This window comes from Bufo bufo, chromosome 3 (assembly GCF_905171765.1).
Source record: "Bufo bufo chromosome 3, aBufBuf1.1, whole genome shotgun sequence".
NCBI lineage: Eukaryota > Metazoa > Chordata > Amphibia > Anura > Bufonidae > Bufo > Bufo bufo.
In genome coordinates this window covers 529,498,423-529,522,277 of record NC_053391.1, presented here as the reverse complement: position 1 = coordinate 529,522,277, position 23,855 = coordinate 529,498,423, and the positions used below count along the sequence as shown (strand labels likewise).

Genomic DNA, 23,855 nt, shown 5'->3' with positions numbered 1-23,855 from the left:
TGGACTCAATATGCCCCTCACGGAATACCTGGGGGTGTCTTCTTTCCGAAATGGGGTCACATGTGGGGTATTTATACTGCCCTGGCATTCTAGGGGCCCTAAAGCGTGAGAAGAAGTCTGGAATATAAATGTCTAAAAAATTTTACGCATTTGGATTCCGTGAGGGGTATGGTGAGTTCATGTGAGATTTTATTTTTTGACACAAGTTAGTGGAATATGAGACTTTGTAAGAAAAAAAAATAATAATTCCGCTAACTTGGGCCAAAAAAATGTCTGAATGGAGCCTTACAGAGGGTGATCAATGACAGGGGGGTGATCAATGACAGGGGGGTGATCAGAGAGTCTATATGGGGTGATCACCCCCCTGTCATTGATCACCCCCCTGTAAGGCTCCATTCAGATGTCCGTATCTGTTTTGCGGATCCGATCCATGTATCCGTGGATCCGTAAAAATCATACGGACATCTGAATGCAGCATGACAGGGGGGGGTGATCAATGACAGGGGGGGGTGATCAATGACAGGGGGGTGATCAGGGAGTCTGAATGGGGTGATAACCACAGTCATTGATCACGCCCCTGTAAGGCTTCATTCAGACGTCCGTATGCGTTTTGCGGATCCGATCCATCTATCAGTGGATCCGTAAAAATCATGCGGACATCTGAATGGAGCTTTACAGGGGGTTGATCAATGACAGGGGTGTAATCAATGACAGGGGGGTGATCAGGGAGTCTATATGGGGTGATAACCACAGTCATTGATCACGCCCCTGTAAGGCTTCATTCAGACGTCCGTATGCGTTTTGCGGATCCGATCCATCTATCAGTGGATCCGTAAAAATCATGCAGACATCTGAATGGAGCTTTACAGGGGGTTGATCAATGACAGGGGTGTAATCAATGACAGGGGGGTGATCAGGGAGTCTATATGGGGTGATAACCACAGTCATTGATCACGCCCCTGTAAGGCTTCATTCAGACGTCCTTATGAGTTTTGCGGATCCGATCCATCTATCAGTGGATCCGTAAAAATCATGCGGACATCTGAATGGAGCTTTACAGGGGGTTGATCAATGACAGGGGGGTGATCAGGGAGTCTATATGGGGTGATCACCACAGTCATTGATCACGCCCCTGTAAGGCTTTATTTAGACGTCCGTATGCGTTTTGCGGATCCGATCCATCTATCAGTGGATCCGTAAAAATCATGCGGACATCTGAATGGAGCTTTACAGGGGGTTGATCAATGACAGGGGTGTAATCAATGACAGGGGGGTGATCAGGGAGTCTATATGGGGTGATCACCACAGTCATTGATCACGCCCCTGTAAGGCTTCATTCAGACGTCCGTATGCGTTTTGTGGATCCGATCCATGTATCAGTGGATCCGTAAAAATCATGCGGACATCTGAATGGAGCTTTACAGGGGGTTGATCAATGACACTGGGGTAATCAATGACAGGGGGGTGATCAGGGAGTCTATATGGGGTGATCAGGGGCTAATAAGGGGTTAATAAGTGACGGGGGGGGGTGTAGTGTAGTGTAGTGGTGCTTGGTGGTACTTTACTGAGCTACCTGTGTCCTCTGGTGGTCGATCCAAACAAAGGGGACCACCAGAGGACCAGGTAGCAGGTATATTAGACGCTGTTATCAAAACAGTGTCTAATATACCTGTTAGGGGTTAAAAAAAACACATCTCCAGCCTGCCAGCGAACGATCGCCGCTGGCAGGCTGGAGATCAACTCTCTTACCTTCCGTTCCTGTGAGCGCGCGCCTGTGTGCGCGCGTTCACAGGAAGTCTCGGCTCGCGCGAGATGACGCGTATATGCGTGACTCTGCGCAGGGCTGCCACCTCCGGAACGCGAATCTGCGTTAGGCGGTCCGGAGGTGGTTAAAGAGGCAGGGCGGTGTGGAGGTCACTGTCAAGGGAGTGGGGTGCTGTGAAACACACTTTTAAAAGGGCGGGCTGCTGTGAAGGTCAAAGTTGAGGGGAGGGGCTGCTGAGGAGGTCCCATTTTAACCACCTCCGGACCGCCTAACGCAGGATCGCGTTCCGGAGGTGGCAGCCCTGCGCAGAGTCACGCATATATGCGTCATCTCGCGATGGGCGAGATTTCCTGTGAACGCGCGCACACAGGCGCGCGCGCTCACAGGAACGGAAGGTAAGAGAGTTGATCTCCAGCCTGCCAGCGGCGATCGTTCGCTGGCAGGCTGGAGATGTGTTTTTTTTAACCCCTAACAGGTATATTAGACGCTGTTTTGATAACAGCGTCTAATATACCTGCTACCTGGTCCTCTGGTGGTCCCATTTGTTTGGATCGACCACCAGAGGACACAGGTAGCTCAGTAAAGTCCCACCAAGCACCACTACACTACACTACACCCCCCCCCCGTCACTTATTAACCCCTGATCACCCCATATAGACTCCCTGATCACCCCCCTGTCATTGATCACCCCCCTGTCATTGATTACCCCCCTGTAAAGCTCCATTCAGATGTCCGCATGATTTTTACGGATCCACTGATAGATGGATCAGATCCGCAAAACGCATCCGGACGTCTGAATGAAGCCTTACAGGGGCGTGATCAATGACTGTGGTTATCACCCCATATAGACTCCCTGATCACCCCCCCTGTCATTGATTACACCCCTGTCATTGATCAACCCCCTGTAAAGCTCCATTCAGACGTCCGCATGATTTTTACGGATGCACTGATAGATGGTTCCGATCCTCAAAACGCATCCGGACGTCTGAATGAAGCCTTACAGGGGCATGATCAATGACTGTGGTGATCACCCCATATAGACTCCCTGATCACCCCCCTGTAAAGCTCCATTCAGATGTCCGCATGATTTTTACGGATGCACTGATAGATGGATCCGATCCGCAAAACGCATCCGGACGTCTGAATGAAGCCTTACAGGGGCATGATCAATGACTGTGGTGATCACCCCATATAGACTCCCTGATCACCCCCCTGTAAAGCTCCATTCAGATGTCCGCATGATTTTTACGGATGCACTGATAGATGGATCCGATCCTCAAAACGCATCCGGACGTCTGAATGAAGCCTTACAGGGGCATGATCAATGACTGTGGTGATCACCCCATATAGACTCCCTGATCACCCCCCTGTAAAGCTCCATTCAGATGTCCGCATGATTTTTACGGATGCACTGATAGATGGATCCGATCCGCAAAACGCATCCGGACGTCTGAATGAAGCCTTACAGGGGCATGATCAATGACTGTGGTGATCACCCCATATAGACTCCCTGATCACCCCCCTGTCATTGATCACCCCCCTGTAAAGCTCCATTCAGATGTCCGCATGATTTTTACGGATGCACTGATAGATGGATCCGATCCGCAAAACGCATCCGGACGTCTGAATGAAGCCTTACAGGGGCATGATCAATGACTGTGGTGATCACCCCATATAGACTCCCTGATCACCCCCCTGTCATTGATCACCCCCCTGTAAAGCTCCATTCAGATGTCCGCATGATTTTTACGGATGCACTGATAGATGGATCCGATCCGCAAAACGCATCCGGACGTCTGAATGAAGCCTTACAGGGGCATGATCAATGACTGTGGTGATCACCCCATATAGACTCCCTGATCACCCCCCTGTCATTGATTACCCCCCTGTAAAGCTCCATTCAGATGTCCGCATGATTTTGACGGATGCACTGATAGATGGATCGGATCCGCAAAACGCATCCGGACGTCTGAATGAAGCCTTACAGGGGCGTGATCAATGACTGTGGTGATCACCCCATATAGACTCCCTGATCACCCCCCTGTCATTGATCAACCCCCCTGTCATTGATCACCCCCCCTGTCATTGATCACCCCCCCTGTCATTGATCCCCCCCCCCCCCCCTCTGTAAGGCTCCATTCAGATATTTTTTTGGCCCAAGTTAGCAGAATTTTTTTTTTTTTTTCTTACAAAGTCTCATATTCCACTAACTTGTGTCAAAAAATAAAATCTCACATGAACTCACCATACCCCTCACGGAATCCAAATGCGTAAAATTTTTTAGACATTTATATTCCAGACTTCTTCTCACGCTTTAGGGCCCCTAGAATGCCAGGGCAGTATAAATACCCCACATGTGACCCCATTTCGGAAAGAAGACACCCCCAGGTATTCCGTGAGGGGCATATTGAGTCCATGAAAGATTGAATTTTTTGTCCCAAGTTAGCGGAACGGGAGACTTTGTGAGAAAAAAATTTAAAATATCAATTTCCGCTAACTTGTGCCAAAAAAAAAAAATTTCTATGAACTCGCCATGCCCCTCATTGAATACCTTGGGGTGTCTTCTTTCCAAAATGGGGTCACATGTGGGGTATTTATACTGCTCTGGCATTCTAGGGGCCCCAAAGCGTGAGAAGAAGTCTGGTATCCAAATGTCTAAAAATGCCCTCCTAAAAGGAATTTGGGCACCTTTGCGCATCTAGGCTGCAAAAAAGTGTCACACATCTGGTATCGCCGTACTCAGGAGAAGTTGGGGAATGTGTTTTGGGGTGTCATTTTACATATACCCATGCTGGGTGAGAGAAATATCTTGGTCAAATGCCAACTTTGTATAAAAAAATGGGAAAAGTTGTCTTTTGCCAAGATATTTCTCTCACCCAGCATGGGTATATGTAAAATGACACCCCAAAACACATTCCCCAACTTCTCCTGAATACGGCGATACCACACGTGTGACACTTTTTTGCAGCCTAGGTGGGCAAAGGGGCCCATATTCCAAAGAGCACCTTTAGGATTTCACAGGTCATTTACCTACTTACCACACATTAGGGCCCCTGGAAAATGCCAGGGCAGTATAACTACCCCACAAGTGACCCCATTTTGGAAAGAAGACACCCCAAGGTATTCCGTGAGGGGCATGGCGAGTTCCTAGAATTTTTTATTTTTTGTCACAAGTTAGTGGAAAATGCTTATTTTTTTTTTTTTTTTTTTTCATACAAAGTCTCATATTCCACTAACTTGTGACAAAAAATAAAAAGTTCCATGAACTCACTATGCCCATCAGCGAATACCTTGGGGTCTCTTCTTTCCAAAATGGGGTCACTTGTGGGGTAGTTATACTGCCCTGGCATTCTAGGGGCCCAAATGTGTGGTAAGGAGTTTGAAATCAAATTCTGTAAAAAATGACCTGTGAAATCCGAAAGGTGCTCTTTTGAATATGGGCCCCTTTGCCCACCTAGGCTGCAAAAAAGTGTCACACATCTGGTATCTCCGTAATCGGGAGAAGTTGGGGAATGTGTTTTGGGGTGTCATTTTACATATACCCATGCTGGGTGAGAGAAATATCTTGGCAAAAGACAACTTTTCCCATTTTTTTATACAAAGTTGGCATTTGACCAAGATATTTATCTCACCCAGCATGGGTATATGTAAAAAGACACCCCAAAACACATTCCTCAACTTCTCCTGAATACAGAGATACCAGATGTGTGACACTTTTTTGCAGCCTAGGTGGGCAAAGGGGCCCACATTCCAAAGAGCACCTTTCGGATTTCACAGGTCATTTACCTACTTACCACACATTTGGGCCCCTAGAATGCCAGGGCAGTATAACTACCCCACAAGTGACCCCATTTTGGAAAGAAGAGACCCCAAGGTATTCGCTGATGGGCATAGTGAGTTCATGGAAGTTTTTATTTTTTGTCACAAGTTTGTGGAATATGAGACTTTGTATGAAAAAAAAAATAAAAAAAAAAATCATCATTTTCCACTAACTCGTGACAAAAAATAAAAAATTCTAGGAACTCGCCATGCCCCTCACGGAATACCTTGGGGTGTCTTCTTTCCAAAATGGGGTCACTTGTGGGGTAGTTATACTGCCCTGGTATTCTAGGGGCCCAAATGTGTGGTAAGGAGTTTGAAATCAAATTCAGGAAAAAATGAGAAGTGAAATCCGAAAGGTGCTCTTTGGAATATGGGCCCCTTTGCCCACCTAGGCTGCAAAAAAGTGTCACACATCTGGTATCCCCGTACTCAGGAGAAGTTGAGGAATGTGTTTTGGGGTGTCTTTTTACATATACCCATGCTGGGTGAGATAAATATCTTGGTCAAATGACAACTTTGTATAAAAAAATGGGAAAAGTTGTCTTTTGCCAAGATATTTCTCTCACCCAGCATGGGTATATATAAAATGACACCCCAAAACACATTCCCCACCTTCTCCTGAGTACGGAGATACCAGATGTGTGACACTTTTTTGCAGCCTAGGTGGGCAAAGGGGCCCATATTCCAAAGAGCACCTTTCGGATTTCACAGGTCATTTTTTACAGAATTTGATTTCAAACTCCTTACCACACATTTGGGCCCCTAGAATGCCAGGGCAGTATAACTACCCCACAAGTGACCCCATTTTGGAAAGAAGAGACCCCAAGGTATTCGCTGATGGGCATAGTGAGTTCATAGAACTTTTTATTTTTTGTCACAAGTTAGTGGAATATGAGACTTTGTAAGAAAAAAAAATAAAAAAAAAAATCATAATTTTCCGCTAACTTGTGACAAAAAATAAAAAGTTCTATGAACTCACTATGCCCATCAGCGAATACCTTAGGGTGTGTACTTTCAGAAATGGGGTCATTTGTGGGGTGTTTGTACTGTCTGGGCATTGTAGAACCTCAGGAAACATGACAGGTGCTCAGAAAGTCAGAGCTGCTTCAAAAAGCGGAAATTCACATTTTTGTACCATAGTTTGTAAACGCTATAACTTTTACCCAAACCATTTTTTTTTTACCCAAACATTTTTTTTTTATCAAAGACATGTAGAACTATAAATTTAGAGCAAAATTTCTATATGGATGTCGTTTTTTTTGCAAAATTTTACTACTGAAAGTGAAAAATGTCATTTTTTTGCAAAAAAAATCGTTAAATTTCGATTAATAACAAAAAAAGTAAAAATGTCAGCAGCAATGAAATACCACCAAATGAAAGCTCTATTAGTGAGAAGAAAAGGAGGTAAAATTCATTTGGGTGGTAAGTTGCATGACCGAGCAATAAACGGTGAAAGTAGTGTAGGTCAGAAGTGTAAAAAGTGGCCTGGTCTTTCAGGGTGTTTAAGCACTGGGGGCTGAGGTGGTTAAAGTGGCGGGTTCAGTGTTAAGGGGTGGGGAACTTTGGAGTTCACTGTTAAAGGGGCGGGGTGCTGTAGAGTTCACTGTTATGGGGGATACTGTCGATATCGTTTAACGACACACAAAAACATTAAATTAAATAGATTAAATATACCTGTGCGAAGCCGGGTCCTTCTGCTAGTATCTATTAAGGAAAAAATACATGAGCGGTACTGTACAGGTACCTTTACACAAGACTATTATCGTGTAAATTATCGCTAAATCAAGCAAAACTGCAAGATTACCGAGCAGTGTGAAAGCAATGAGCGATAGAGCGTCAATCGGTAGATTCATTGTTGGTTCGGTCGTTTGTGTGGGCTCAAAAATCATTGCTGGACATTAAAGGATAACTGTAATTTTTTTTATTTGCTAGTTTATTAGAGCTAGGCATGTATACCTGAGTTAGTCTGTCAATGATTGTCAAAAGATCTGTAATTACCTTATAATAACAGCTTTCATTAATGTCTCCTGTCCCTTTCCACTGCTCCCTTAAAAGACAGTTGCTATGGGTCATCTGTCTACGGCTAAGACAGAGGGTCGGTCCTTCACACTGCATGCCTGCATTAGGCTTCAGAGTGAGGAGGCCTGTCTGTCAGTAATCCAATCTGATTGGCTGGCAGGGAGCTGCTGGCTATAGCAAGTAGCAGTTTTGCCCTCAGAGAACTGGCAGAGGAGCCATCTTGAGAAGGTCCTCATATTGTAAATGTTTAAACAGCCGTAACTAAGGGAAAAACTCAAGGAAAACAGTGGTACGTGAAGAAACTAAAGATTGCTTTATGCATAATGCTGCTGCAGCAGTAACATATGCAAAAAAATTTTTTTTTTAGGAAAACATAACAGTTACCCTTTAACCATTTCATACGTGTAAACCAGAATCGTTCACTGCACGCCACTTAAATGTCGCTTTGTGTAAATGCAACAGTCTTCTTCAAAAAGGAAGAAAATGCGATTGAAATTACGATATTGTGAACGATAACTGGAGCGTCTAAAGGGTCATCATTGAAATGTTCGCTCACTAAGAAATGACTCGTTTGTCGCTCAATCGTAACGCTCATCGCCCTGTGTAAAGGTAACTTATGACAATAGTGGAATGCAAGCCATAGAGGGGTTTTCCAGAGGAATGGGTTGGACCCAGGAATGAAGAGCAGCGGGGAGCAGAACAGCAGCAGGGTCCGGTGAGGTCAGCAGTGAATATTGGTTTTTAAGCCTGTCACCATGAAATGCAGTGCAATCTGTAGGCGGCATGTTCTAGAATCCGCTCACCTCCATCCTCAATGTTGGTGCACGAACACAGGGCTGGGAAACAGAAGCTTGTTCAGCACTCAAATCTGTCGTCATTTATTTAGCCTTAAAACATACAGAAAAAATGAAAATTTATTTCACTTACACCAAAAACGTGTAAGCGAAAACGGTATTAAAATTTTCTATAGGTTTATGCTTCTAAATGAAGTTAAAAATCATTGTTTTTGAAAGCAAATTGTGCTGTGTAAACAACAATCTGCCGCCGAGATACAATGAATCTGTATGAGGGTGTTCCATGTAAATGCAGCAGTCTCCTCCACTGACAGGCAGGCAATTACTGGAAATGGTGCCTTCCTGATAAATGTGCGTTAAAGGACATCTGTCAGCAGATTTGTAACTATGACATTGGATGACCTGCTAAATGTGCGCTTGGCAGCTGAAGGCATCAGTGTTGGTCCCATGTTCATATGTGTTCGCATTGCTGGAAAAAAAATGAAGTTTTAATATATGCAAATGAGCATCTAGGAGCAACGGGGGCGTTGCTGTTACTCTTAGGGGCTCAGCTCTCTCTGCACTTTGACAGAGCCAGGCAGTAAAAACATCATCACACCTGTCCCTGTCAATGACAGTGCAGAGGGTGCAGCAGTGGCAGAGAGAGCAGAGCCTCTAGGTGTAATGGCAGCTCTCCAGTTGCTCCTAGAGGCTCATTTGCAAATAATAAAACATCATCTTTCTCAGCAATGTGGGCACATAGGAACATGGGACCAACACAGTTGCCTTCAGCTGCCAAGTGCACATGTAACAGGTCAGCCAGTGTCATAGGTACAAATCTGCTGACAGATGTCCTTTAAAAGGGTACACAAAAATAATCACAGGATAGGTCATCAGATAAAAAAATCTCAGAAAGCCCATCTAATTTTTTCTCATAAAACTATATATCAATCTGCTCAGCTCCTCCTGCTCTATAGCATGTTGTCCGCAGATAGGATTGCATTTCATAGTGACAGGTTTTCTTTAAATAAACCTACCCCCTTGAAAACACCTTTAAGACACTGACCATGTATCACTATAATAGAAAAAATATAGCACTCCAAGGCGACAGATAATGAAAAAAGTGGCGTCCTTCACTCCACCATGCCTCCAAGCTCAACCCTAAGGAACCATTTTCAAGTGTGTATCTGCCCATTTACCCTCTTGATGTATCTGCTCCAATCCACCATTACTTTCCCAGATTCCTTAATGACCATTATTCTACATTATGCGACAGTATAAGGAAGAAGAATCGTTGCATCACGAGGCCCATTTGTCATTCTGGAGTGTGGGATGAGCTAAGGCTGGCAATACACATTAGGCTACTTTCACACCAGCGATTTTGCTGGATCCGCAAAAACACTTCCGTTACTGATAATACAACGGTCTGCATCCGTTATGAACGGATCCTGTTGTATTATGTCTTAAATAGCCAAGATCTGTCCCTGGATCCGTCATGAACTCTATTGAAAGTCAGGATGGATCCATCTTGCTTCCATCACTGCTTGCAGCGTTATTCTGTCCGCGATGGGGACGCAAACAAACGGAATGGAATGCATTTTGGTGCATTCCGTTTCGTTCAGTTCTGTCGCCGTTGACAATGAATGGGGACAAAATGGAAGCATTTCCCTCGCTATTACGATCCTACAGTAGGACGTATGACGGATCTCAATAGCAGAAAGGGAAAACGCAAGTGTGAAAGTAGCCTTAGATGTCTGCCAAACAAAAGTGCTTTCTCCAGACTTCTTCACACACATGCATGATCGGCTGAACAGGGAAGAAAGCAATTCCCTGAGAACAAAATGTCCTCATCTTCTCCAACATCTGCCATAGAGGAGAGTCAGGGGGCCTCCACAGACATTAGACAAAATGTTTTACTTAAATTACTGTATAATGTATTCCTAGAGTATCTATAGGGAGCACTGTTCCCGGACCTTGGTACCAGATTTCATCAAGAGCAAAAACAGCATGGAGTGTATATGTTCTACCTCTGCTTGCATGGATTTCCAACACTCCCGGCAGGTGTCTACTGATACAGCTGAATGCGCTGCCTGAAGCCTACAGTACGCCAGGAGGATGCAAGTGCCCGCCCAGAAGCAGGTGGCACGATGACGTCACCACATTGCGGCAACTGCGCCAGGATGTTGTGCAGGGACTCGGTCACAGCTCTCGCCAGGCATTTGTGGGAAGGCGAACACAAGTTTTATTTTTTTCAGCAGCACAAAGGCAGCAATTAAGTGTTGGACATTAAGAGGGCATTATTACTTATTAAGCGGGGCATTTTGGAAATTATTGCTTTTTAAGGGAGCACTTAGGGGCACTATAACATTTAAAAAAAAGGGAGCTACAGGACATGATTACTTTTTAGGGGGAACTCAAGGTATTATACTTTTTAGGGGGCATTATTACCGTCAAAGAGGTATACATAGGACATTATTTCTGTCTGGGGGTAAAGGGGACACTATTACTTTCTAAGAAACATTGTTACTTTCTAGGGGGCATGTGTACTTTGTAAGAGGCACAGGGTATTATTTTGTGGGGGCACAAAAGGAGCATTAACATCCAAATTACTCTGTGGACGACAAGATTGTACCTTTACTGTGTTGTTTACTATATAACCTTCTGGTGCACTATGCTGGGAACTGTGGTATCTAGCACTATTTATGGGGACACTATAGGGGATTTTATGGTTAGTTTTTAGATTTTAATTACTATGTGCATACTTGTGCCAAATTTATGAAAATGGCACCCTGTAATAATAAATTGGTTACGTCTATGTCAGTAAAAAGTACACCTGGGGGATGCCTGCTGTGGACTTCCAATTTTCAAAAAAGTCATACTTCATAAACGTTACATAAAAATTCTCTCCAAATTTTCTTCGGAAATCTGTAGGTAGCGCTGGAAGGCACAGTGCTCACAAAGTCACAAAAAACCCGACCTGTGACTATTTGTAGGCAGAATTCTGGTGTGCAAGGCCTGACAAATTCTTCTGTATCTCATACTAAGATTTTGGGGCATAAACAAAGTGATAACACTCTTTATTAAGAACATTATTAGGTATACTAATAGGGGCAGCAACAGGCACAGCATTGGGGGTATTAGCAGGATGGGAAGTTTGTGCACAGGAGGTTGGAGAAAGGCAGATGCTGGAAAAGTGAGACACCAAAGATATCTCTGCTGCAAACTCTGCGGACTTAACATATTTTTCGCCCTATAAGACGCCCCGGCCCATGAGACGCCCATAGTTTTTAGAGGAGGACAATAAGAATTTTTTTTTTTTATTAGACCTCAGGTCAGTCCAGCAATCAGACCCCCAATGTTAATCAGACCTCAGATCACAGCTCCAATCAGATCCCCAATGTTAATAAGACCCCAATAAGACCTCAGATCAGACCCACAATCAGACCTCAGCTCACACCCAAAAGTGAATGACCCCCAATCAGACCTCAGATATGAGCCTCAATATAAGGCCTCATGCACACGACCATTCAGTTTTTTTGCGGTCCGCAAACCGCGGATCCGCAAAAAACAGAAGCCGCACGTGTTGCCTTCCGCCAATTTGTGAAATGGAACGGGCTCCGGCAATATAAATGCCTATTCTTGACATGTTATATTATTTTACCGGGGTCGCGAAACGGGGCCACGGATGCGGTCAGCACACGGAGTGCTGTCCGCATCTTTTGCGGCCCTATTGAAGTGAATGGGGCGACTCAGATGCGGACCCAAACAACGGCCGTGTGCATGAGGCCTAAATATGACCCTATTCAGACCTCAGATCAGCCCCCCAGCCTCAAAATAGCCCCCCATGACTAATTTGATCAGCCCCAGCCTCATATTAGCCCCATTGCCTCTTGATCAGCCCCCATTGCCTCAGATGACAAAATAAAAAAAAACCACTTACCTCTCCTCTTCATCCTGCTGTCGGCTGTGCTGTGAACCTGCGAGCACAGTGTGAGGACACAGAGCGCCCTCACACTGTGCGCAGCCTTCACAGCCAACAGCCAAGGACCAGGAAGCTGGGAGTACAGAGCCTTCACCGCTTCCCGGTCCTCCGATACTAATGAGCGCTTCCATAATGGAAGAGCTCATTAGTATTCACCCCATAAGACGCAGGGGCATGTTTCCCCTAAACAATATGGTAAGTCTTGATTGGAAGAAGTCAAAATGGTGGTTCAAGCCAGATGGAAAAAGTGAAGACTAATCGGAGACAGCACCTGCATCAACTGTAAGTCACTGTACTGCATTCCCTATGTAACATATCTACCACTGTATGGCCACTGTATTGTGGCAACACTGGTCTTTGTATATGTACTCTTTAGTAATAGTATGGTAATAGTAATAATTAAGAATAGTACAGTAATATTATTCAGCTGGTATTTTTATTCTATTTTTATGCTATTTGTGGCATCACCGGGGTTGGAGGACCACTCAGGCCTCAGACACCCCTACATCCTGTGCTGAACCCCTACCTCTGTTGGAGTCATGATGGAAAGACTGATGATCTGTTTGGTGTAATGGATCGCATGGACATTCTAGAGTCAGTTTGCTTTCCATTTTGTCCCTTGATAGAGAAGAAAATAACTCAAAATAGAACAGATCCCACGAAGAGTGACTGCGCAATGTACTTCCAATAACAAAAGTCCATGAGAAGAATACATTAGTTTAATACAGGGATGAGGAATGTTACTGTGTATGTTATGTCTGGGATTCCACACAGGACAGCAGAGCTACTCTAATCAAAAGTGAGATTTCAAAGACTGATATTTTGCTTCTCCTAATGATGAGCCATTATACAGATCTCTTATCAGTGTTCCAGGAACACAGGACACAGTATCTGTACTATGGGCTCTTGCATAGAGTTAATTGAGGAGGATGTTTAGGCAGAAATAATTGCTCCCTCTCTCCTGTGTGAACCTGAGCTTTTATATGTTATTGAAAGATCCTTAAAGTGTACCTAAATCTTTCCATCTACTTTATAAAACCGTATTGTAAAAGCCATAAAAATATAATATCTAATATACTTTTATTTTAATTTTTTAGTTTTCCCAGTGAAAAATGCATCTAAAATATAATAGAAAAAATAAAGGGGTTATCCTATAACTAATGTACATGACAATCTCTTTCTAACAAAGCTGGACCAGCCCTGTACCTCACATGGATCCAGAGATCTTTTTATTGCTCTGCTTAATATGTATCAATCTGACAGCTCAGGGGGAGTGTCTTTTCTGCTGCAGCTCAGGAGGCGTGTCCATTCTGCTGCAGCTCTCTCCCTTTCACAGCTCAGGAGGCAGTTGAAGGATGAAACTGAGCATGTGCGACCTTCTCAGTGAGCAGGACAAAGAAATAAGAAAAAGAACAGTGGCGTGCGTAGGGTGACTGGCAACCGGGACGGGTCCTTTCTCTGCACCCCCCCCCCCCCAATACTTAAAGGGATTCTGTCACCAGGATTAACGATATGGAGATATTTATATGTGCCCATTAGTCTTAATACAGTGTTTCCAATCATCCCTCTGTTTATTACCTGTGTGCCTTATATTCTTATAAAAATTTATGTTATTTACATGTCAATCACCTCTGTCAGGAGCCCAAGAGGTTGTCCCACGATCTCCTGGAGCCCAGCCGCGGCCATCGATCCGGAGCCCAGCGCCAGCTTCCACTTGTCCACTGCGCATGCGCTGGCTCGGAGAAATTTTTTTTATAATTGTACCCTCACAGTAGTATTGCTCTCATTGTACAACCTTCACAGTAGTTTTGACCAGATATGTGCCTCCTCACAATAGTTATGCCCATATTTTTCCCCCTCAGAGTAGTTATGCCCACACTGTGCCCCCTCACAGTATTTATGCCCTCACTGTACAACTATCACAGTAGTTATGCCCACATTGTGCCCCCTTCACAGTAGTTATGCCCTCATTGTACCCCCCTCAAAGTTGCAATGCCCTATCTGTGCCACCTTCACAGTTGTAATGCCCTCTCTGTACCCCTTCAGAGTAGTTATGCCCTTACTGTGCCCCTTCACAGTAATAATGACAACTCTGTGCCCCTTCATAGTAATGCCCATTGTGCCCCCTTCATATTAGTAATGCCCATTGTGCCCCATTCATAGTAGTAATGCCCTCTGTGCCCCCTTCATAGTAATATTGCCTATTGTGCCCCCTTCATAATAGTAATGCCCACTGTGCCCCCTTCATAGTAGTAATGCCCACTGTGTGCCATTCATAGTAGTAATGCCCATTTTGCCCCCTCCATAGTAGTAATACCCATTGTGCCCCCTCCACAGTAGTAATGACCCATTGTGCCCCCTCCACAGTAGTAATGACCCATTGTGCCCCATTTATAGAAGTAATGCCCTCTGTGTCCCCTTCATAGTAGTAATGCCCTCTGTGCCCCCTCCATAGTAGTAATGCCCATTATGCCCCCTTCACAGTAGTAATGCCCACTGTATCCCCTCCATAGTAGTAATGCCCACTGTGCCTCCTTTATAGTAGTAATGCACTCTGTGCCCCCCTCACAGAAATAATGTCCATTATGCCCCCATAATAGTAATAATGCCCTCTGTGTCCCTTCAAATATGTAATGCCCTATGTACCCTCTCCATAGTAGTAATGCCCATTGTGCCCCTTTATAGAAGTGATGCCCTATGTGCCCCCTTTGTAGTAGTAATGCCGTGTGTCCCATTCATAGTAGTAATGCCCTCTGTGCCCCCTCCATAGCAGTAATGTCCTTTGTGCCCCCTCCATAGTAGTAATGTCCATTGTGCCTATTTTATAGTAGTAATGCCCTCTGTGCCCCCTTCACAGTAATAGCCATTGTGCCCCCTTAATGGTAATACCCTCTGTGCCCTCTTAACAGTAATAATGCCTTCTGTTCCACCTCCATAGTAGCAATGCCCTCTGTGCCCCCTTCAAAGTAATAATGCCCTCTGTGCCCCCTCCATAGTAGTAATGCCCATTGTGCCCTCTCGATAGTAGTAACATCCATTGTGCCTCCTTTATAGTAGCAATGCCCTCTGTGCCCCCTTTACAGTAATAATGTCCATTGTGCCCCCTTAATAGTAATTATGCCCTCTGTGCCACCTTAATAGTTATAATGCCCTCTGTGCCCCCTCCATAGTAGTAATGCCCATTGTGCCCCTCCATAGTAGTAATGCCCATTGTGCCCCTTTATAGAATTGATGCCCTATGTGCCCCCTTTGTAGTAGTAATGCCCTGTGTCCCCTTCATAGTAGTAATGCCCTCTGTGCCCCCTCCATAGCAGTAATGTCCTTTGTGCCCCCTCCATAGTAGTAATGTCCATTGTGCCTATTTTATAGTAGTAATGCCCTCTGTGCCCCCTTCACAGTAATAGTCATTGTGCCCCCTTAATGGTAATACCCTCTGTGCCCTCTTAACAGTAATAATGCCTTCTGTTCCACCTCCATAGTAGCAATGCCCTCTGTGCCCCCTTCAAAGTAATAATGCCCTCTGTGCCCCCTCCATAGTAGTAATGCCCATTGTGCCCTCTCGATAGTAGTAACATCCATTGTGCCTCATTTATAGTAGCAATGCCCTCTGTGCCCCCTTTACAGTAATAATGTCCATTGTGCCCCCTTAATAGTAATTATGCCCTCTGTGCCACCTTAATAGTTATAATGCCCTCTGTGCCCCCTCCATAGTAGTAATGCCCATTGTGCCCCTCCATAGTAGTAATGCCCATTGTGCCCCTTTATAGAATTGATGCCCTATGTGCCCCCTTTGTAGTAGTAATGCCCTGTGTCCCCTTCATAGTAGTAATGCCCTCTGTGCCCCCTCCATAGCAGTAATGTCCTTTGTGCCCCCTCCATAGTAGTAATGTCCATTGTGCCTATTTTATAGTAGTAATGCCCTCTGTGCCCCCTTCACAGTAATAGCCATTGTGCCCCCTTAATGGTAATAACCTCTGTGCCCTCCTAACAGTAATAATGCCTTCTGTTCCACCTCCATAGTAGCAATGCCCTCTGTGCCCCCTTCAAAGTAATAATGCCCTCTGTGCCCCCTCCATAGTAGTAATGCCCATTGTGCCCTCTCGATAGTAGTAACATCCATTGTGCCTCCTTTATAGTAGCAATGCCCTCTGTGCCCCCTTTACAGTAATAATGTCCATTGTGCCCCCTTAATAGTAATTATGCCCTCTGTGCCACCTTAATAGTTATAATGCCCTCTGTGCCCCCTCCATAGTAGTAATGCCCATTGTGCCCCTCCATAGTAGTAATGCCCATTGTGCCCCTCCATAGTAGTAATGCCTATTGTGCCTCCTTAATAGTAGTGGTGCCCTCTGTGCCCCTTTCACAGTAATAATTCCCATTTTGCCCCCTCCGTAGTAGAAATGCTCTCTGTGCCCCCTCTACAGTAGAAATGCCCTCTCTGCCCCCTCTACAGTAGTAATGCCCATTGTGCCCCTTCACAGTAGTAAATTAATAAACTTACCTCTCCTGCTCTGGAAGGTGCCCCTACAGTAGATCCTGTGCCCTCTTCCTGCACTCACAGCTCTCTGGTCTACTGCTAACCTCGTGATGCACTCTGACCTGCTGTCACACAGCGTCAGATCATAGTGCCCACCTATGTGCAATACGTCCTGACGATATAAGAATAATGGAAGTGCTAATTATCATTCACTCGCTAAGATGCACTGCCATTTGTTCTGGGGAATGTGCTTTATAAAGCAAAAAAATATGGTCATTTATTTTAGTATATTATTTGGTGTATACTAATATTTTAGCAAAATTACTTTATGGTTGCACTTGATTCTCAAAATCAATTCCTGGTAAGGCATCTCTACCACTTGAAACTTTTTTTTTTTTTTTAGTAAACCCTTCATCATGTTAAATAACATGTTTCCCATGGAGAAGCTTTTTGCATGAGTGCTTCTTTCACAATCTCCAGTCACTGCAGCCAGCATTTAAAAGCTTCTCTACTGCATTGCCCCCTACCAGTAGATGTCCATAAATGTCAACATAAAGTTGATGTACAACACAATCCTAGCATTTAAACAAGTAAAAAGCATGGTACACCATGCACATCCTAATTCTGCGAAAGTTTCTTCAGTAACAAGCACCAACATAATAATCATAATGTGGTCTTCGAGCAATATTAATTAGGAACCCTAAATCAGTAAGGCCCAAGCTAACAAATGATGAAACCCTGAAACAGCATTAGGCCACATGCACACAACACGCAAAATACAGACACCTTCCGTGTGCAATCCGCGTTTTTCTCACTCCCTGTACTATGATTGCAATACAGACAATAGGACATATTCGATAATTTGCAGAACAGACACAGATGTGGACAGTACACGGATGACATCTGTCTGCAGTTCATTTTATTTTTTGTGGCCAAACATCGTAACCCAGTTCACGTGTGAATGTGGCTTTGCTGCAATACCAGACACAGGGGGAATTTATCATGAGGGCAAAATTTGAAGTCAGTTTTGCTTGAGTCTGTGTGGGAGTACTATATGCCACATTTATCAAATGTCTCATGTTATTTCATAAATTAGTATTCTCCTTAGACTGAACACTTTTGTCTAGAGATGCTACTCCAGTTTTCCTACTCCACCCTCCTCCTGGAGTGAGAATGTAACTTTCTTTTTTTTTGTTTTAAGTCTCAATGATAAATCTGGAGTGAAACTCATTAACAAAGCTAACCACACCCATTTTTGCACCCACATTACAAAACTGGAGTTAGAGGTGTAAAAATGCATAAAGTTACAAAATTTTGCACAATCGACGAATTTGCAAAAAGTCGCAAAAGCCCTATTTTTGCAAATTTTTGACGCCAGAATTTTGGAGAGAAGGTATGATAAATCAGGGCCATATTACTTAAATGAAAGCAACAATGATGCAGGCTTACAACTCCGGGATAATTTTTGGACAGTGTAAACTAAAGGCCCCTTTACAGGGGCCACCAATCAGTAAGGATCATTCCTAGTATAACAGCGGCTGCTGAGGGCCGCTGTACCCCTGCTTATCACCACGGTCTCGAGCGCAGTGTTCAGCGGTGATCTGCTGCCAATGCTTTCCCATTCACAGCTGCAGTCCCGAGCTCTGACCTTGTAGGTACGGTTTGCTCTGAGATCTGCTCCACAGTCTCCTTTCAGCCCTGGCCACAGCATGCTTGCTGCTTGTTCCCTGCATCACTTTCTTAAGGGCCGTTGCGCGTCACTTCCTATGGGTTCAATCATGGGACCTCGCTGACCAATCCTAGCGCTCCTGCATGTATATAAGTGGCTCAGCCCCTTTCCCAGATGCCCGAGTGTCAAGGTCCTAGTGTCCTGCAAAGGCTGCCGATATCTCTGCTTGTGTTTGTGGACTCTGCTACCTGCTTGATCCCTGCCTGTTTGCCTTGACTCTCCTGTTGCCGAACCAGATTGCCTGACCTGTACCTGTGCCGCCTGGCCTGACCTATTGCTTGTTTGACTTCGCCTCTGCCTCATCTTTTGGTCCTGCATTGTTGCTCCTCGTTACGACTCAGCCTGCTAACTAAGTCTGTACGTCTGGTAACTCCTGGATCATCTAAACCAGCTGCTTTGTGTGCCAATCTTCCTCAAGACGGAGCGACCTGGTGTCCTCCTCGGGATAGTATATCCCCACCATCAGGGGTACTATGAAGAACGAGGGGCTCACTTAGACAACACCCTTAGGGGAGGTAGGACGCGTGGCACGGTGGGTTCACACCCGCTGGTTCGTGACACATAGGAACACCCGTTCCCCATAATTGCCCTGGACAGCAGATCACTGTGTACACAGCACGATCTGTTTCCCAGAATTTATGCTTTAGTTGACTGCATTAGCGATGCTTGTAACGGGAGTAATTCGGAACCCTTATTATAAATGCTTGTTGATCGAATGCAAGCATCGCTGATGCAGTCAACAAAACCACTGTTTCTGGGAAACAGATTGTGCTGTGTATACAGTGATCTGCTGTCCAGAAAGAATGATTAGCAGCAGTGATCGGTAGTCCCCATACAGAGGAGAGAATTGCTGCATGTATGGTGATGCGGCAATTATTGGGAACAAACTAAACAGTCTAAAAATGCTCTAAATTTATCTAAGTGGCTGATGCTTTATGATCAATCTGATGCACCTTTAGAATGTGTAATCGACGTTTACTGCATGAGGAGACTACACAAGGGTTAATAAACTCTTACTTGGTCTCACTTGTAGTTACTGAGAGCACATGGAAAGGTGAGCTTTTGACATCTCTTCACATAGTACGGTACTGCGTGGTTGCCATGCTGCTGTGCCTGTGGTTTGGTGGAGTCCAGTGCCAGGGCAGCTTGGGGTGCTGGGTCACGCTGCCTGCTGGTGCAGTGTCGTTCCGTCAGTAGTCACCGCATTGTGCAGCACCAAATTAGAGTAGGTACCCACTCGTAAGGACAACCTTGATGCGGTGAGTGAGCTCATGAATTTTAATCAAAATTATGCTTGAGTAAATCGACCTTCAGATCATAGATAGATCTTAAAATACTTCGATGTTAATGCTGTACAGCTGCTCAGTGGAGCCTGTAGTCGCGCGAGACTGTGTACTGAAAAACTAATTAAAATAGCAATCTGAACTGGGCTTTGGTGCCGAGGTAACAGTCAGTACCAAAGCCCAGTTTGGATTGCTATTTTAAATTGTTTTTCAATACGCAGATATGCATACAGTAGGGATAAACCGAAGTTTTCGGCAGCTTCGGGAGAAACGAACTTTAGCACCACGGAGCCAATACATTTTAAAATAAAAGTAACATAGTAACATAGTTTATAAGGCCGAAAAAAGAAATTTGTCCATCCAGTTCGGCCTGTCATCCTGCAAGTTGATCCAGAGGAAGGCAAAAAAATAAACCTGTGAGGTAGAAGCCAATTTTCCCCACTTTAGGGGAATAAAAAATTCCTTCCCGACTCCAATCAGGCAATCAGATTAACTCCCTGGATCAACGACCCCTCTCTAGTAGCTATAGCCTGTAATCATATTACGCTCCAGAAATACATCCAGGCCCCTCTTGAATTCCTTTATTGTACTCACCATCACCACCTCTTCAGGCAGAGAGTTCCATAGTCTCACTGCTCTTAGAAACATAGATTGTGTCGGCAGATAAGAACCATTTGGCCCATCCAGTCTGCCCAATATACTGAATACTATGAAAAGCCCTTGGCCCTATCTTATATGAAGGATGGCCTTATGCCTATCCCATGCATGCTTAAACTCCTTCACTGTATTTGCAGCTACCACTTCTGCAGGAAGGCTATTCCATGCATCCACTACTCTCTCAGTAAAGTAATACTTCCTTATATTACTTTTAAACCTATAGAAACAAACCGTAAAGAATCCTCTTCTATGTTTGTGTACAAACCTTCTTTCCTCCAGACGCAGAGGATGTCCCCTCGTCACAGTCACGGGGAATAAATAGATGATGGAAGAGATCTCTATACTGACCCTGATGTATTTATACATAGTAATTAGATCTCCCCTCAGTCGTCTATTTTCTAAAGTGAATAACCCTAATGTTGAAAATCTTTCAGGGTACTGTAGTTGCCCCATTCCAGTTATTATTTTAGTTGCCCTCCTCTGAACCCTCTCCAGCTCTGCTATGTCTGCCTTGTTCACAGGAGCCCAGAACTGTACACAGTACTCCATGTGTGGCCTGACTAATGATTTGTAAAGTGGCAGAACTATGTTCTCATCACGGGCATCTATGCCCCTTTTGATGCAACCCATTATCTTATTGGCCTTGGCAGCAGCTGCCTGACACTGGTTTTTGCAGCTTAGTTTGCTGTTTATTAAAATTCCTAGATCCTTTTCCATGTCAGTGTTACCAAGTGTTTCACCATTTAGTATGTACGGGTGACTTGCATTATTCCTTCCCATGTGCATAACCTTACATTTCTCAGTGTTAAACCTCATCTGCCACTTATCTGCCCAAGCCTCCAATCCATCCAGATCCCTCTGTAGTAGTATACTGTCCTCATCAGTGTAAATTACTTTACACAGTTTAGTGTCATCTGCGAAAATTGATACTTTACTATGCAAGCCTTCTACGAGATCATTAATAAATATATTGAAGAGAATAGGGCCCAATACTGACCCCTGAGGTACCCAACTAGTGACAGTGACCCAATCTGAGTGTGTACCGTTAATAACCACCCTCTGTTTTCTATCACTCAGCCAGTTACTTACCCACATACAGATGTTTTCTCCCAGTCCGAGCATTCTCATTTTATATATTAACCTTTTATGTGGTACAGTGTCAAATGCTTTGGAGAAGTCCAGATATATGACATCCATTGATTCGCAAGTAAATGAATGAATCTATGATCTGAAGGTCGATTTGCTCAAGCCTAATTATAATGAATAATGTATACAAATGCCTCATGTACAGTATATGCAGATTATGCTGCTGTATAGTAGTAATTACGCTGAGAAGCGACGTTAATTGTGCTGAGAAGCAATGATAGATCATGATCTTTCTGTTGGAAATACTGCTAGGATATGCCATCACTTCCTGATCAGAGCCTGACCAATCCTCCTAATGAAGTGGCCATAACACTATTGTGGTCCCTCCAAGGTGACCCTCCCATCTGCCTGTAGTGTAAGGAAATGCAACAAGTCCCTCTCACTTGAATGGATGGGACCGGATTTGTGCATAAAAACTGGCAAATTGGAAGGTCAAAGATTTTGAAATAAAGTGAAGGCATATATGCATTTACTTCTTGAGATGGGAATACACCTTTAAAGAGGTTGAGTGAAGTTTTCCCATATCCACAGGATAGGAGATAACCAACTGTTCGCTGGGGGTGTCCAAACCCCCACTGATTCCAAAAACAAGGGTCTCATGCCCCTGTCCTGAAGGAGTGGCAGGCTGAAGATGTGCCCTGCCACTCCAGCAGCATGGGGATATGGGACCTGTTCTCTGGATCAGTAGGGGTCCCAGTTTTTCAGATCCCCAGAGATCACTTAGTTATCCCCTCTCCTGTAGGAAGGGGGATAACTTTAAAACTTTGAAACAACTCCTTTAATGGCTGCAAAAATTCTACCTTATTACTGGATAACCGTGAGATTCTTTGGTCAATTTTCTTACGGATAGCTGGAACTACAGTAACTTTAGGGTACTTTCACACTAGCGTTTTTCTTTTCCGGTATCGAGTTCCAACCTAGGGGCTCAATACCGGGGAAAAACTGATCAGTTTTATCCTAATGCATTCTGAATGGAGAGAATTCCGTTCAGTATGCATCAGTTCAGTCTCCTTTATTTTTTCTGGCCATTTTTCTCTCCGGCCAAAAATCCTGAACACTTGCCTGAATGAATTTCCATTAAAATGTATTAATGCCGGATACGGCATTAAAATTGCCGCATTGACGGATCCCTTCTTCTGGTCTGCGCATGCGCAAACCTGTAAAAATGTGCAAAAAATAAATACTGGATCCGTTTTTCCAGATGACAATCGGAAAGACGGATCCGCATCCGGATCACAAATGCATCTGTTTGCGTCCGGATTGCCGGATCCTGCAGGCAGTTACGGCGACGGAACTGTCTCCCGGAATCCTCTGCCGCAAGTGTGAGAGTAGCCTAAGAAAACTGAAGAACACACTAACGTTACAATGGGAAGAAATCACTTTTGATGCACCTTCAATGAGTGGTTGGTCCCTAGGACTTTCCATTTCTACAGACGTTACGCACCTCTGTTCTTTTCCAGCAGACGCTTTTTCTTCTTCTGCCTTTCTTCTTTCTCTTTCTCTGCCAGTTCTTTTGCCAGCCTGACTCTCTTTTGTTTTTCTTCTGCTTCTCGCCGTCTGATATTTTCTTTTGTTGCTTGCTACACAGAAAGAAAATTAAATCCCATTAATTAACCATCTGAATGATTGGGGAACATGATAGTGTATTTAAAATCAATCTGAAAATAAATGAAGATTTAGAGCTATTGCCTTTCTTCCCGCAGTACACAGGCTTTACACTAATGGGTACACTTAAGAAGTTCCTGAGTCATTGGAAAATCTTCCACGTGCCAGATCTATTTGTCTTCGGGTGCAGGAAGAATGCACGGTGTCACAATGTGTGTTACATTTATTATAAATTAATGCCTAACAGTTACCTTAACAAAGCAGACTACTTTCCAAATGTCAGAAAATCTGTAGTGTTATTTTAAACAAATCTGTGGAAAAAGCAGGGAGGACAGCTTGCTGCTTGCTTTTTAAAATAGTGCGACACAATTATAGAAACAGATAAACCCAAAAGACAGTCAAACTTTCCAGCGCACCAGATGAGATCATAACAAATCAATAGATGAAAAAAACAAAACAAAAAAAACTTCAACCATCTGTGCATCTTGCTGAAAGATAGTCACATTTGTTTAGATCTCTTAGCAGAATACTTACATTTTAACATTTGTTCCAATTACCAAAATGTCTTTATTGTGTATTGAATGCAAGGTAAGAACA

At 44.2% G+C, this 23,855-nt stretch overlaps 1 protein-coding gene across 1 annotated transcript in view; it reads right to left on the bottom strand.

Moving 5' to 3' along the window:
• Positions 1-23,855, bottom strand: part of DIAPH3 (diaphanous related formin 3) — a 754,726-nt gene that overhangs the window by 199,576 nt on the left and 531,295 nt on the right. The window contains 1 exon segment of the mRNA XM_040425381.1: positions 23,098-23,233. Within this exon segment, the coding sequence (XP_040281315.1) occupies positions 23,098-23,233 (136 nt within the window).